The following is a 17,002-nucleotide window of genomic DNA, read 5'->3' as shown; positions in this document are numbered from 1 at the left end:
ATTTATCAGCGGGTGCTAAGCCATCTCATCATTTGTAATCAACACTAACATCACAACTGCAGTGAGGGCAACTGTGGCTATGTCCAGTTATGCAGAAGAAGCACCAGGGGCACAAGAGACAAAGTAATTAAATTGGTAGTGGAGATGAGAACAAAGCCCAGGCCTCCCACCTTTTGCCATCTGATACTTCCCTGAAGGGATACAACAGCCCATTCTAGAAATCACCTGATCATAGAATCGTAGAATCATTCAGGTTGGAAAAGACCTTCAAGATCATCGAGTCCAACCATCAACCATGCCCACTAAACGATGTCCTGAATGATTTCAATCCCCACGGACTTCCCAGCAAGGCCAGGATGCTGGGGGTCTCCCAGGCACCCTGAGCACAGCGCTCACCTTTGCACTCTCCGGGTACTCCTCGGGGGCTCGGTGCAGCAGGACATGGCCTTTGCTGGGAATGTTTAAGTAAATGCAGTTTGCTGCGGCATCGTCAGGCACCGTCAGCTTGTCATAGCGGTGGTCGCTCATCTGTTGCATGGTCTGCCAGGAGACACAAAGCACAGCTATTTAGACCAAACACATTAGCAGCCCCTAACAAATGGGAGAACAGGGCCTCCAAAAAATATCTAATAGTGATTGCCAAGTCAGCCAAGGGCCATTTTGCTATTCAGCAAGTAAGGAGATCTCTTTTCATCTCTGCCCTTCAAGGAAGAATCAACTAACCCTAACTGAAATGAGCAGTAGAAAACCTTTGTGAAATAGTTCCTGCAAGCAGCAGGATTAAGCAGGGCACTCAGTAAGTATCCTCCGTGGGGTCTTTTCCTCAAGGAATGTGCATTGAGTATGCAAAACCCCTGCTCACATTGATGGAAACTATAGGTGCTCAGCACCTTCAAAAAAAGCAGCCATCATTCAATATTTATAAAATGAGCATGAATTAACACAAACAGGACAGGAACAGTTCCCAGCCTGGCTATCAGCCCAATCGTAATTCTTTTCAGGGACCTCCTTTCTGCCTTCCAAGCAGTTACTCTTTCACTAAGCACCTGTGCCAGGGAGCGAGAAGGCACGTCTGTGCTAATCCTCGTTCCCAAGGGGACAACACAATAACCTCCTCAGAACAGTAAAGCTAGTGGGTTTCAGAGGTTTGGTTTATAAATATAGGGCTCATACACAAATTTGGATCCTGGTTGGAATTTCAGAGACACAGACTCTCAGCACACAAGAAGCCTGAGATCCCATGTTTTGGATCAGGCTCAACTTTTAATAAAGATGGGAAAGGCCTGGAGACAAGACGCCCAACTCCCCATTGTACCGCTACAGCTTTCCATCAGCTTCACCCTGACAGAGGCCGAGAATAACGCAAAGTGAACAAAGCTCAAAGTCAAAAACTTTGGTCCTACTGAAAGCCTAAGCAAATGCAAGTGTTTCAGTTTCTCTCCTAGCCCCTCTATGTTCCCACATACATTGCAAAGATGCAAACAGAAAGAAAAGGCTTTTTTTCAGCTTAAAAATACTCACACTAATATTATCTTAAAAATAAACTGATACTCTGTTAACAAAATTTTTCAACTAAATTCCCTCCTCAGGGAAACCCCACAGATTTACATCACATAGTAGAGAGCAGACTTCAATTTCAGGCACAGTTAAGTTTATCGTTAAATTATTTGCAAGGTCGTTCATTTGTACTACTTCTCATTCATAAAAAAAAATACTATATGGAACTGAATTATAACAAGGATCTACAACATACTGGGAAGCAACAAAGCAACTCACACTAGCACACACCTACAGTAAGTAATTCCTTTATAGGTCTAGATACATTTTTCATGTTGTAGCCTGAGTCATCCACATCCTGCAGAGAACATGAAATTCACAATGAAGAATGCCACGCATTCTTGAGGAAGTGTTATCAGATTGTCATTTCTTGTTCTTTCTGAAGTTGTGAAACTCTCCTGAGTTTCCAAAGTCACATCTACCTCCATAAAAGGTTAATGTGTTTTTCTGGGGAAAAATCCTTGCACCTTTACTTCACCAGATGTATTTTTATTATTGTGCTTACCATGGTTGACTTTCGTATTTATAATTTTGTTTCTGTTATGTTGCCAAGATGTATTTTATTACGCTTTCCTTGATGTTGCAGACATCTAGCAGCAGGTGCCATGCCCGCAGCCAGTGCAACTCTTCTCCCTGGTAACCAGAGCCAGCAGACTCATCCTCTACCTGCAGCTTCTCTCTTCTTGCCCACATAATCTTTTTAAGTCTCAGTTAAGGAAACATATTTATTAAATCTGCACTAAAATACACGTATCAGTAGAGGAAAAGCGACCACGCCTGGATTTCACTCAGCTCCCAAACAGTTGTGCTTTCTCCAGTCCTTGTTAGAAACAGAATCCCAATATTGTAGGTTTTCTGTAGGAACAGCTCATTCATCAGAAATATATTGTGAATCACTGTGAAACATTTCCATATGAAATTATGAATGAATTCTTAAGCAGAAGGGTACGGACACACCTCCCATTCATTTGCTTCTGTAAAGTGCTGAAGTGAGAACAGCAGTAGCGAGCAGAAATGGAGAACAAGTGGCAGGGCCCTGGCTGTGACTCAGGAACCAGCTTTGGGGAGCCTGGGAGATGATAGCAAGGGCATGTTAGGAGGACTGTTTTCAAGATTAAAAAGCACAGAAATGGTGGCTGAATTAATTCAGAAACAAATGAGAAAAAACGAGTGGGAAAGTGAAATGAAGCAGCATGGGAATTTGAGTACATAGCTGTGACAGTGGGAATGGGATCTCAGCTAGCTCGAACACCACCACCAGAAAGCATTTATTAGTAACTGGAGGTTTGACAATACAAGATTACTCTCTTCCTTGGCTCTTAAGATAAGAAGGAAATCATATCTGCAAGCTTTTATCACCATTACAACTATGCCTGCATGTTGAAGTAAAATGTCAAAACCCACTTTCTTGAGAGAGCGCCCAGGCACTAACGCCCCAAACCTGCCCCATAGGGAGGCTCTAGATGCAACAGAAATGCACCAATATGACGCAATCAGGTTATTTTAAAGACCTGTGGGGTTTTCCATACTTGTATTATGTAAAGTCACTGAGCACATGTGCCTGGCCAGATAGGACTCCATGGCAGAGAAAGAGATAAAAGCAAGGTCCTTTGGTTGTATTTTCTATCAGATACACACCCCAAACATATATTTTTTTGGAAATGACAAGTTTACAAAGACTATAGCACTTCCACAATGCATTTGCGGAGGGCTGGCTTTCTGCCCACAAACGTTGTATGACCAGCTACGTTAAGGGCCAGGCATTTCCCGCATGCCTAGTTTTTCTGGGAATTTTCTTCAGCCTGAAGAGGGTAATTTTCATTGCGCATTCTCTCAGCCCTTAGTCATGCTTTCCTTACGTTGAAGTCATTCGCATAGCCTAAAATGCCTTTTCTATAGTTTTTTTACAGTGTGTCCTCAGACAACTGAGGTAATGGATAAGCTAAATAATCCTAAATATGAAGCACCATTATGCACGAAGGAAAACTGCGTATGCATTTAGGGCCTATTATCACTGACAGAGTTAAGATGACCACATGCACTTTTAAAACAGGCCAAGCCTAGTTACAAATTTTCCCCCTCCAAGAGGAAGGCTGCAGTCTGAGTCCTGCTGCCATCCGGGACCTACTTGCACCCAGATTGCTGCGGGACAGACAGCGACCAAACCCACTGCACCTGCAACGTGCCTTTGTATCTCCAACACCCCACAAGCAAAACCAAACATACACTGAATGTTCCTCTTGCTAACACAGCAGTGAATACCACTTAAAAATGCCCGTGTCATGTCCACAGAGGAGCAGAAGTGCAGATTTTCGGGGTCTGATTTTTGTTTTGATTAGCCCCTGCTCCCCTGGCCCCCAACATTTAAAAGAAAAATCAAACCTAAGCCCAAGTCAAATGCATGTAACCCTACACCCACAGGATCACTCTCTCAACAGATTTCAGCTACCCTTTCCTAAATCCTTCGAGTCACAGCATTCTTAAAAGAAAACTATTTACTTAAAACTGTTTAAGATATTTTTTTCCATCCCATCTCTTTTCCTTCTGTTCAAGAACACTGAAGTTTGGCCTGTTTTACACTGATGCTTAAGTAGCACTTGGCCTGGGGTACAGAGGAAACTGGAATCTTTTAATCCAAGAGATGGAAAGTTGTGAGAAAAGATGAAGCTACATCAAGATTTTACCTACAACGATGAAAATGAAGTATTTTTGTGGTGCAGGGCAACTAACGCTGATGAGAAGACTAACTCAGTGATATGCAGACACATCCCCCCAGGTTAGCTGGGAGTTTGCGAGGACAGCACGCTTCTCTTCTGCTTGGAGGAAGGATCACTTGTCTGGGAACAACTTCAGGCTTATGCCCTTACACACTGTGATGGGTTGACCCTGGCTGATTGCCAGGTGCCCACCAAAGCCGTTCTATCACTCCCCCTCCTCAGCTGGACAGGGGAGAGAAAATATAACAAAGAGCTTGTGGGTCGAGATAAGGACAGGAGAGATATCACTCATCACTTACCGTCACGGGCAAAACAGACTCAACTTAGGGAAATTAACTCACTTTATTACAAATCAACCAGAGTAGGGTAATGAGAAATAAAACCGAATCTCAGAACACCTTCCCTCCACCCCTCCCTTCTTCCCGGGCACAACTTCACTCCCGGCTTCTTTACCAACCCCCCCCCAGCGGCACAGGGGGACGGGGATGGGGTTTACGGTCAGTTCATCACACGTTGTTTTCTGCCGCTTCATCCTCCTCAGGGGGAGGACTCATCACACTCTTCCCTGCTCCAACGTGGGGTCCCACCCACGGGAGACAGTCCTCCACGAACTTCTCCAACGTGGGCCCTTCCCACGGGCTGCAGTTCTTCACGAACTGCTCCAGCATGGGTCCTTTCCACGGTGTGCAGTCCTTCAGGCACAGACTGCTCCAGCGTGGGTCCCCCACGGGGTCACAAGTCCTGCCAGAAAACCTGCTCCGTGGGCTCCTCTCTCCACAGATCCGCAGGTCCTGCCAGGAACCTGCTCCAGCGCAGGGTTCCCACGGTGTCACAGCCTCCTTCGGGAAACCCACCTGCTCTGGCGTGGGGTCCTCCACGGGCTACAGGTGGATATCTGCTCCACCGTGGACCTCCATGGACTGCAGGGGGACAGCCTGCCTCACCATGGTCTTCACCACGGGCCGCAGGGGAATCTCTGCTCCGGCGCCTGGAGCATCTCCTCCCCCTCCTTCTTCACTGACCTTGGTGTCCGCAGGGTTGTTTCTCTTACATGTTCTCACTCCTCTCTCCGGCTGCCGAATCTGCCTGTCCCAACTTTTTTTTTTCCTTCTTAAAAATGTTATCACAGAGGCGTTACCACTATCGCTGATTGGCTCGGCCTTGGCCGGCGGCAGGTCCATCTTAGAGCCGGCTGGTATTGGCTCTCTCTCGAACACAGGGGAAGCTTCCAGCAACTTCTTACAGAAGCCACCCCTGTAACCCCCCCCGCTACCAAAACCTTGCCAGCAAAACCAATACACACACTTAAGGCAAAAGATGAGGACAGGCACCTGGCCAGTACATTGCCATCTGGAGGGAGGACGGAGAAAGGTAAATTATTGCTTGCTACCTGGAAAACACTGCTGATTACCAAACCTGCCATTTTTTAATGCTTGAAGAACTGGAGGAGCTTCTTTTTTAGCGCTGCATGATGGGGGTCTCCAGCCCCATGTGAGAGATGACGATATCCCACTTCTGGATCCTAAGACAGGGACTGGAGGTGACTGAGGTTTGGTGTGTGGTTCCCAGGAACCTTAACTCAGCTGTCATACAGACCAATACCACCTATAGCACTGCCCCAGGAGTCTGTCCAGTTTGCTTTTGAACCTGTAGCAAGGTAGCTTCAGAGTTCAGACACATACTGTGTGAGGAAGCATTTCTTTTCCTTTTTTTTTTGAACTTGCCCCTTGCCTTTAGAGCTCCCCTGATTCTCACACTAGAAGAGACAGCGAACGATTGATCCCCAGTTGCCTTTTCCACATCATTCCTGATTTTATAGGCACCTATGATCCCATCTCAGTTGCCTCTTTTTCAGGTTACATTCATAGTGTGCTTAGTTTGCCTCCTTAGACAAGCTGTTCCAGGTGCATCCTTATCACACTTTTCTGAATCTTTCCAGTTCTACTCTACCTTTTTTGGAACAAAGGGATCGTGCATGCAAAGTACACACAACAGCCAACATGCAGACGCACCACAGCTTTAATCAGTGGCATAATTATGTTTTCCATTTGGTTTTCAGCTGAGCTGGCAATTTCAGCAAGCCCAGGATCTTAGTTCTGTGGTAATGATCAGTCAGAGCACATTATTTCATATGTGATATTCACATCGTTAATCTCCCTGTCCCTGCTGCACATCACTTTACACTTATCTACGCTGAATTTCATTCATTGTTTTATTGCCCTGTCTCTGTCTATTAATTTCCTTCCTCGCTTCTTCATATCTGGAGAAACAACTGGCACTGCAGAGAGAAAGCAGCAGCCTTAGGGTTCAACACAAGAAAGTGCAGGACAGAGTAGGGCTGGCGAGCTATGCCACGGTGCTACATGCCTGGGTGCAGGGACTCAGCCTGCCATACAAACCATGCTAGTCAACAGCTTCGCAGAGTTTCCTTGAAATGCAGCAGTGCCCACAGTGACCATAGACAGTTGGCCAGGCTGACCAGAGGAGACAGAAGAGCAGAGCTGGAAAAGCCAGCAATCTTGCTTGAATGACAAGATCTATCAGGAGTGTCATTCCCGAAATGCAGACAGGCGGGAGAGACAACAGCAGGGTAGACTCAGTAGGAGGAGGACAAGACCACCACTTTGAGCAGCATAAATCACAGTAGAGTGATCTAAGGCTTCTTGTCAGGTACTGAAAAGTCTGCTAGAGATACAGGATAGGATAGCATAGACCCTATGGATGCAAACTGCCTTCGAGATCTGTTTGAAACCAGCAATGCTCCAGTCTGCGATGGTCAATACACCAAATTCCTTAGCACATACACAGCCAGAGCGTTACTTTAATTTCCACCTACCACCCATGCTCTCAGCAGCTGGGCTTTTGGCTTCTCCTCCCTGCTGCATCCTCTCAGTCAAGTTTTCCAGAAGGCAGAGTTCTTTAAGCAACCTCTCCCACCCTGCTCCTCGGCTTTTCCTGGCACAGGACACCTTTTGCATCACCGCAGATGCGATGGGTACCACATGCCGTTCATGTGCACACCTGTGCTGCTCTGCCCCTCCAAACCACCTTGCGTCACGGTCACGCTGTCACCTGCCTGCCAGCTCTGCCCAAGGACCGCTGCAAAGGGAAACCACGACCTGAGGAGGGGAAAAGGAAGCGGCTTCGTGTGTTGTTACTCTCAGTCAAGAAGGCGAGAGGATGAACATCCTGTCTTTTGGAACAGGAACCCAGGGAGAGAATAGTCAGAGGAAAAAAAAAGCAGCAAAGGAATAGAAACATGAGTCCCCATTCACGCAAGTCAAATGACATCTCAGTCAGCCTCTCACCCAGATCCCATGGCTGACAGCCTTAATGGTGACGACAAATATGTATTGAAAGGGACACTTTCCTCATCCTTAAAAAAAAAAAAAGTAGACTAATACAACAGTCTCTATTCTATAAACGTATACTGTTGAGTCTGTATCTTCCAAAAGACTAGATTCTTCTGCATATATGGAACTGAACAGCACTGGCACTCCGTTAAAAGCGGTATGTTTATTACAAAATCTAACTTTAATTAAAAGAAAACCACAACTAGTTGTGTTTTTAAAGTGGCAGGTCATCTGGTACTCAGTGAAGACCTGAGTCCTCTGAGATGCTGTACACCCCTAATTCATAAAGTAACAGAAAATCAGAAGGAGCTAAAGGAAAGTGCACAGAATTTTTTTAAATTGACTGATTTTCCTATCTATAAGGCTGAGAGCAGCAAAGTCTCATTTTTTAATTGTTATTTTTAGGGGCAAGTTGTCAACTGTTCTCTGGATTTCACTAACCTTTCTTTGTTGCTGCATTACAGAAAAGTCAGCATTCATCTGCACTTTCTGCTAATTCCCTACCTGATGTCATCCTCTTTGGGTTATTAATATTAGTAATCATTTCCACAGCAACCCATTGTGATATCGTAAATAGAGAATTATGACTTCATGTGGGGAATAAGCAGAGGCACAAATGATGAATTCTTAAGGAAGAAGAGATAATGTTTTCATGCAAACTTGTGCATTACTAGGAAAGACAGACACTATACAGACAATAGGAGGAAGAGATTTAGCTGAGCCTGTTCATGCTGCCTGGGCATATGGGCTGCTTCTAAGAACACCAGATAGATGTTTTTCCTTAGGTGCCCATTCTGGAGGTGCTTCTGTGGCAGAGCTGGGAACCCCTCAGCTTTATGCAGGCACTATAACCTTGCTCTCATGCAGGGAAACATTACTCGGCTTTTTAAAGCTGGCACACTGCAGAGACTTCAATTATACAAGATGGAATACAAACAAAAGGCATTTAATCACATGAATGGGGGCAACTGCCAATGCTAGAACAACTCCTTGCACCCAAGTCTTTAAAAGCACTGCTCTGATCATAGCTTTGGATACAGACCAAGGGCCTAGTTGCCCAGAAGAGACTCCTTTCTATTTTATCCTCAAGATGTGGTTTCGATAAGCCTCCCTTGACCTCTGTCAAAACAGCTGCATTTGCAATAGTGTCCTTCAGGGAATAATTTAGGGGATGAATGAGCAGCTCCACACCCAACAGAAGATATCGAATGGGAGAGTCAAGAAGAAGGCAGAGCCATCATGTCCAACCTTTTATCGAAAGCAGAAAAAAAAAGCAAGCTATTTGCTGAAGTCATGGTATTGCACTACTGTACATATTCCGATACACTCCTGACCATAATGAAATCCCATTGACTAGTGAGGTCGAAGCCTGGGATACCAAGGACGAGCTTAGAAGTGCAGATGTCACCACCGCTCCAGGTCCTGCTGGGCAGGTCTGTCCAGGGGACATGAGGGGTTACAAGCTCAGCTGCGTTACCCGCTCTGCCTCGCAGCCCACCTGGCAATGCCACCCAGCCCTCACATTTGCTATGGCCACGCTGCCTCTGTAATTAGCATCCGTTCCTCTGAAACGACCAAATGAAACCCCAGGCGTTTCACATGCAACTCCATCATGCCAGATCTCGGAGGGAATACCCCAGACACAGCTGGCCACCGGGACTAAGCTCAGGCCTTAGGGTGGGATGAGTGCTCTCCGCGTTGCAGCCCTCACCCCTAGGCACCATGCCGGGTTTCCTACCTTCCTTCCAGGTCCTCTGCTCCCTTCTGAGATCCATCAGCAATCACCAGGCATCCAGCATTACCCCAGAGCAGCAAGTTCATACCAGTCCCGTGGGGAGACCCTGGGGCTAGTCCTTTGGAGACTGCCCAACACCAGAGCCTACCCAAAGGACAACCATTTCCCAACGGCTGAGCGAACAACTTCATTAGCAGGCACTTGCTACAAATACAATACGTACTGCTTGCAAGGGAATAGTTGAGCTTGCCAAAGCTATGAACAACATGTAACCCTCAGATGCTTTGGGATTGCTACCGAGTTATCCAGAAGGTGGCAGAGAATGGTTTGACCATGGACAAAGCTGCTTAAACCAAGGACTGTGTCCACTGTGATCTGCCACTGTCCAAGTCTTCACTCATCACAGAAAGCAGAGGGGATTTGTGCTCTGTACCAACCAACACAAACGGCCAAAGGACAGAAAGGCGGCTTTTCAGGATTTAGTATAGAGTGAAAGACTACAGAAAGGCGTGTGTAACAGCTGCTGTGTCACGGTTATCATCATCATCTTGCTTAGCGTTTGCCTTTGCTGCTGGAACCTGAACTGGATTACGTACTGGGCCAGTTCCTGCTCTTCTGCTGTCCCAGCAAGACCCCAGGGCTGTGTCTCTCATTGCGGAAAACGTGGTGCGGAGCGTTCGCCCGCAGTGCTGCCCTGTCACCTCCCTACGCCAGGGCCAGCACTGTCACAGCCCAAATTCACCCTTATTCACGCTCATGGTAAAGGTCAGTGACTCCAACAGCGCAGGATCAGAGCCCAAAGTTGACATGTTTGGAGGAAATCCTGGCCTCACTGAGGGAACAGAAAAATAATCCCAGGCTTTACTGGCTCAACAGCCATGGCCAATGTTCAACTACGGAATTATGCGTACAGAATTATGAACGGGTTAAACTACAAGAAGGAATTAAATGCACGCTGAAAACAGCAGAGGGAAGTTAAAGTTTCAGATGTGATAGCCACTACAGGCCCCGGTACTTTCTGCAGTTAATTTGCCTGTCTCTTTCACCCAGTTTCCTCAAGTGGCACTTTTCAGTTGCAGCCCAAATAAATATTCTATACTTGCCAGAGCCTGAAGAGGATTTAATGGTTAAAACGTCACTTCTGATTTATTATCTGCTTCTAGCATGTCATCTATAATCCTAAACTCTGTGCACTAATTTCCTAGCTCACTTGCAGCGCTTTACAATACATACACTGCACTAAACTCATGATCAATTGCACTCTGCCATATGTGAGCACCAGACGCAATTTCTTTTTCTATTTTTAAAGTATTGTAAGGATACATGACTTGCACCAGTAAGAACAATCAAGAAAAATGTCTTTTTCAAACAAGATTGTTAGTAGGAAGATAAATCCTATTTTAATAGCATAGCATGATACAGCAGTTCACTTGCTGCCTACCAAGACACGCTACAGAATGAAAACAACTCAACCACCAGAGATGGTTAAAGACAGCTTAATCATCTTGTTTGTATGATTGCATTTCCAGACATGAAAAATGGCAACAACAAAGGAGAGGTTTAAAATAACAAGCTATCACAATAAAGGAGTGGCATGCTGGGCTGTGCCAGGCAAATGACTTGGTAGAAGCTCAGGGGGCTGTACTGCCACACAGACTGCGATGGGTAATGACAGAAGCAGCTGACAGCACTGCTACAGCTCAGTCGATCTGGTGAAATCCAGAGAGCAGCTTTTAATTCTGACTATCACTGCCTCATAGAGATCCTCTTGCAACTGCATTTCCACAAGACTGCAAGAAGCTGATTACCAACTGAAATTTTTTTATTCAGAGGCAAGTGAACCAATACAAAGAAATCACTAAGGTCAAAAAGCAAGAATTCAGATGTTAGAGGAAGCTAGTGATAAGCAGCACTGCGAATTCCATCATTTCCAAGATGGACGCTTTACCTATTTGTTTTCCAATAATTTCTCTGAAGAGATTTAGACTCCTGGAGGAACAGCTAGAGGTTCCCCAGGATGAAAGTGGAGTTGGATCCAACACACTGAGCAAGAAACACTCTGAGTAACTTCATACGTTGCTCTGACTGCGATGTGGTTGCCTGATGTAACCTGTCAGCTCGCTAGGAGCGTGAGGAGGTGTGGTGGGTTGACCCTGGCTGGACGCCAGGTGCCCACCAAAGCTGCTCTCTCACTCCCCCTCCTCGGCTGGACAGGGGAGAGAAAATATATAACAAAAGGCTCGTGGGTTGAGATAAGGGCAGGGAAAGATCGCTCACCAATTACCATCATGGGCAAAACAGACTCGACTTGGGGAAAATTAACTCAATTTATTGCCAATCAGAGTAGGGTAATGAGAAATAAAACCAAATCTTAAAACACCTTCCCACCACCCCTCCCTTCTTCCTGGGCACAGCTTCACTCCTGAATTCTCTACCTAGCCCCCCACCAGCAGCACAGGGGGACAGGGAATGGGGGTTGCAGTCAGTTCATCACACGTTGTCTCTGCCGCTCCTTCCTCCTCAGGGGCAGGACTCCTCACACTCTTCCCCTGCCCCAGCGTGGGGTCCCTCCCACAGGAGACAGCTCTCCATGAACTTCTCCAACGTGGGTCCTTCCCACGGGCTGCAGTTCTTCACAAACTGCTCCAGCATGGGTCCCTTCCATGCCATGCAGTCCTTCAGGCACAGACTGCTCCAGCGTGGGTCCCCCACAGGGTCACAAGTCCTGCCAGAAAACCTGCTCCAGCATGGGCTCCTCTCTCCATGGGGCCGCAGGTCCTGCCAGGAGCCTGCTCCAGCGCGGGCTTCCCATGGGGTCACAGCCTCCTTCGGGCATCCACCTGCTCTGGCCTGGGGTCCTCCCTGGGCTGCAGGTGGATATCTGCTCCACCGTGGACCTCCCTGGGCTGCAGGGGGACAGCCTGCCTCACCATGGTCTTCCCCACGGGCTGCAGGGGAATCTCTGCTCTGGCGCCTGGAGCATCTCCTCCCCCTCCTTCTTCACTGACCTGGGGGTCTGCAGGGCTCTTTCTCTTACATGTTCGCACTCCTCTCTCTGGCTGCAGTTTCTGTTGTGCAGCAACATTTTCCTCTTCTCTAAATCTGTTATCCCAGAGGCGCTACCACCGTCACTGATGGGCTCGGCCTTGGCCAGCGGCAGGTCCATCTTGGAGCCGGCTGGTGTTGGCTCTGTCAGACACAGGGGAAGCTTCCAGCAGCTTCTCACAGAAGCAACCCCTGTAGACCCCCTCCACTACCAAAACCTTGCCACGCAAACCCAATACAGAAGGGCAAGTGCTACAGCACAAAACTGCTGCCCCGAGCCAGAGTCCCTAACCTCAGCTTGGCAGGGTGTGAGCAAGCATGACCATCACACACATGTAAGTGTCTGATGCAGAGAAACATACTGAAAACTGACATAGTTGACTTATTTTTTAAAAAATATCCACCAACAATCAAAGACTGCTAGATTATCTTGTTAATTACCATTTTCTTCTAAAAACGTATCTGCTTTTTACTGTACCTTGATTAATGCTGGTATTTACTTGACGGCTAGTTACCAGCAACATCTAATCAGCTTATCCAAAAAATATTTTTGGCTACAATAGCTAAATTGATGCACTGCAACACGATTAGCCGAGCTGTGCAAAAGGCTTTAATCAAACTGATGAGTTCTCAGATTAGTCCTGGCTCAAGTTCAAATTGCAGCTCTGAGCAACCAGTATTGTACTTGAATTTTGCTCATGTTTATAAACACTCTATACAAGTGTAGGGCTGTCTGGATATCTGCAAACTTCATCAGGCTGCTGCTCACGATGCATTTCGAGTTTGAGCCTGAATATTTGGGATAGTGCACATTTCACAGAGAAAAATGCAGGGCACTTTCCCTCCCAGACTAAATCAATCTCACAGCATCAGGAACATCAGACCTTTACAACCAAAACCATTTCTCATAAGTTTCTCAGGGGAGAAGACATGGGTGATAAGCTGGGAATTGTCGTCCCAGAGCTTCACATAGTGATTTCTAATAAGAGAGTAACTTTGACAGCTTGTTCAAATGAATGAGCAAACTTAAAGCCACTCCAAACTATGTGTGAAGTCAACGGACTGTCCTCTTGTTTAAGAGCTCCCCTAAGCTCACATGGAGCAATCAGGCTGCTATCCTATTCCCTTAATTGCTGCCAAGCTGCAAGTCTAAGCTTGCCAGGACTGCACTTTCCTGGCCTCCATAATTCAACCCATGTCCAGCAGGAGAGATTCTGAGATTTGAAATGTTGGTTTTATCTTAGCTGGGGACTGAGACATTTTAAATCTTGAACTGTCACAAGATAAAAAAGAAAAAAAAACCCCACCAAATCTCTGCTGAGCTCTGATAGTAAAAATGATGCTGCTGGGAAATGAAAAGTCCTAGGATTATGCCCATGAGGAAAATGTGTAAGATCTGAAAAGCAAATGTGCAATGAAATATCGCAGCATGGCAGTAAGGACAGGAAGTCTCTCAGGCCTCCATCTTGCAAATATTTAAGGATATTTTAAAGTAATAAATATCACTAGCTTACTGAAGCCAAGGAGGTGTACAAGCCATGCAGGATGTGTTCCTAAGCTCTTTGGGGGCCAGGGATGTTGATTTCAGAGTTACATGCTATTTCTGTTGTAAATGTTCTGCCTGGAACAGATTCAGATCAGTAGCCTTGGGCACCGATAGTGGTGCTGTTCTTCAAAATAATTCATGCTTTAGAATCAGGGCAAGAGATACAAGTCGGGTTGCATAAGTTGCATTTAAACTGAGTGGATTTCAGAGAGCTTTCTCACTAGTACAGCAGAGCTATCTCCACCACTCCTCATTTATTATAAGGGACACACGGCTGGCTTCCTCCATGCGTTAGTGATCACATTGCATCAAGGAGGCTTCTGCAAAGCCAAAGAGCAAAGCCTGCACTTAGGTTCTTATTTATTGGCAAAAGAATCAGTATGATCATAACGTGAAAATATAGGACCTGCTGCCATCACTGAAAAGTAAATTTTGGTTTAACCTTTGAAGGCAAGCCCTGATAAAAATGCGTAAGACACTTAGCTATAATGCTTTCAGACATGCTCTGACTTACCTGCATCTCAAACCAAAGTGTGCGGGATTGTAGGTCTTAATTTATCAACAGGGACAAACTCCCTCAAGCTTCACTTCAGGTAAAGTCTCAGTTGCACTTTGCTGTTTTGGTGCCCCAGCCAAAGTTTCTGCTGCAAAGCATCAGTGCCTGCAGCTGTGCTACCATGTGGGAGCAGAGATGCTGATCTCTTGGGTGAGCTGTCTCATTGCCTATATGCGTAATGAGATTCATGGCCTCAGGTGTCTCTGTGCCCACACCTCTGAAAAAGCTTAATTTGGTAGATTTGCTCCGAACACACCCAGCAGGCGGGAAAGCCACTGAACCCAGCGCAAACCACAGCAGCAATAAACATTTCCCATTGAGGATGATGGTGGTAGTACAGCATTGACCTGCTACACAATGGATTACTGGTTTGCAAGTCTGCCAGCAAAGAGAAACCCAGATTCATGAGGCCTCTTAGCCCCAGGGTTCAAACCCACACCTCCCACTTTAAAGGAAAATGTTCAGAGACCCAAATTATCAGCCAGGCTGGGGTGAGACTACTCTCCCTTCTTTCTGTTGAAGCCATGCTGTTATGAGACCCTCATGGGACCAGAGAGGAAAAAGCATTACCAGGAAGGAACCTGACTTTGCAGCCAGATGACAGAGAAAGGAGGGATGGCAAGTCCCGGACTCTCATCCCCGCAGCTGGAGTTACTTACTGATTTTATCCAGAAAGTCTACACTGCAAAATGTGTACACAGGTCATCTTCGCAACAGGGATCAGATCCCTCTCCTTCCTTCTTCATGCCAAAACTTTTACTTCCCCTCTGGCAATTTTAAAAGCCATGTTTCCTTATGGCAACATCTGAAGTAAATATCTCCACAGCTCTGATGATATCTCCTTCCTCCCTCCTACCACCAAATTATCACCTTTTTATTCAACAAAGCTGTAAGTAATAATCTGTATGATCCATTTTTTTCCTGAAGATAGCTAAAGCTAAATTAACATCACTGTTCTCTTGCCTGATATAAACATTCTTTATGGTTTGCACATACAGGAGACCCTGAGATGTACTAATTTCCTCTTGCATTGATCTATATCTATTTTAAAATTCCAGCATCCTTGAGCAGAGATTAAAAACAAAAAAACCCAAGTTCGTTGTTTAGAAAATTTTCTTACGTGCTTTACCTTGAGGGCTTTCTGTGCAGCTTCACTTGATCCAATAGCAATCAAGTTTGGTCCAGCCATGCTGCAAAAGCTCTTCAGATGCAAAGCATCATGAACAGGGACTGTGGAGACAGCATAATCCTGTATGGGAGCAAAGAATGGTTGCTATAAATATTTTTTAAATTGTCCTGGTTCCATAATTATATTGAGACATTCCATAATTAATTTTACTCTGCAAATTAACAATAGCAATATATCCCAGGGCACAGTGTCAACTGTTTAAGTATGACATACCCCTCTGGACCAGCTTGTCTTGTCTGGTGCACTGGAGTAAGATCCAGAACATGTTTCAAATATTACTATTGTTACAACTGTAAAGAAATACATTAAAATGTGTAATTAAACAGTATGTACATAAAACCTCTCCCGGGACCAGCAATAAGAACACATTGCTGATACACGAGAACATTAAGGATGTGAGTGTTGATTTGCTCTCAAATAATAACTGCCTCCCATTATCCAAGTTACTTTTATGCAGCTATCTCACATTTCAGATCCAACTTCAGCATCTGTCACTTTGCAGGATGCTCAAACCTTTTCAGTAACTTGTACTTTTTTTTTTTTTAAAGTCCTAAATAAAGCACTCGAGTATGACAAATGTCTTTGCCAGTATAATTTTTAAATTGGTTCAGTGGATGAAAGCTTATATTTCCTGTGGCATGAATGAATCTACAAACCTTAAATGTGTCAGCCAGAATTTCTGCACCACGTTGATTTGTCCGCCTGGAAAGACCCACAAAAAATTCTCTGCCTGGAATGAAAAAATGAAGGGCAAAACAATTACAGCATTTATTTTTTTTTTTTAAGCCATCCAAAAAATCACCACATCAGCTCCTTCATCAAAACGTACACATTTTAAAAACAGGCCAGCTTTAGAGACATTCTGAAGCAATCTTTCATGGATATCATTTTCTATCTTTCTTTTCCCAACTTGAGTAGTAAAACTGAAAATTCAGCATAGAAGAATGCAACCTGCAATTGCGAGCTGATAATTTAAAGCAATTATCTTCTTCCAGAAGACACATTTCACCAGAAGCATAAATAGCTTCCTCTTCTAAAGCTCCGCAATGGTCATTGAGTCAGGAAAGAGAACAGCTGGGCTGGATTAGTACAGCACTGATTGACCATTTCCCTCTCCCTCTGAGATTTCCTCTGGTCTCGAAGGCAGCTCTGCAGCCACCGGCATCCTCCAGCTCCAGAGAAAATCAGTGCTGGATCTGCACTGCCTTAGAAAGGCCTCCCTTCCCGGTCTGCCTCTTTTGAGGCCCTTCTTTCCCCTTGGTTAACTAAGGCAAGCAGCCAGTCTACTGTGATGCGGATCAAAA

At 45.5% G+C, this 17,002-nt stretch overlaps 1 protein-coding gene across 1 annotated transcript in view; it reads right to left on the bottom strand.

Moving 5' to 3' along the window:
• DDAH1 (dimethylarginine dimethylaminohydrolase 1) overlaps window positions 1–17,002 on the bottom strand; it is a 66,093-nt gene that overhangs the window by 4,708 nt on the left and 44,383 nt on the right. The window contains exons 3-5 of the mRNA XM_030032422.2: window positions 16,355–16,428; window positions 15,639–15,758; window positions 397–540 (exon numbers count right to left, since the gene is read on the bottom strand). Coding sequence (XP_029888282.1) covers window positions 397–540; window positions 15,639–15,758; window positions 16,355–16,428 — 338 coding nt within the window. The remainder of the gene's footprint in view (window positions 1–396; window positions 541–15,638; window positions 15,759–16,354; window positions 16,429–17,002) is intronic.

The sequence above is a fragment of the Aquila chrysaetos genome, chromosome 12 (genome assembly GCF_900496995.4).
Source record: "Aquila chrysaetos chrysaetos chromosome 12, bAquChr1.4, whole genome shotgun sequence".
NCBI classification, from domain to species: domain Eukaryota; kingdom Metazoa; phylum Chordata; class Aves; order Accipitriformes; family Accipitridae; genus Aquila; species Aquila chrysaetos.
The sequence above is the reverse complement of the archived record's forward strand: the minus strand, read 5'-3'. Positions and strand labels throughout refer to the sequence as shown.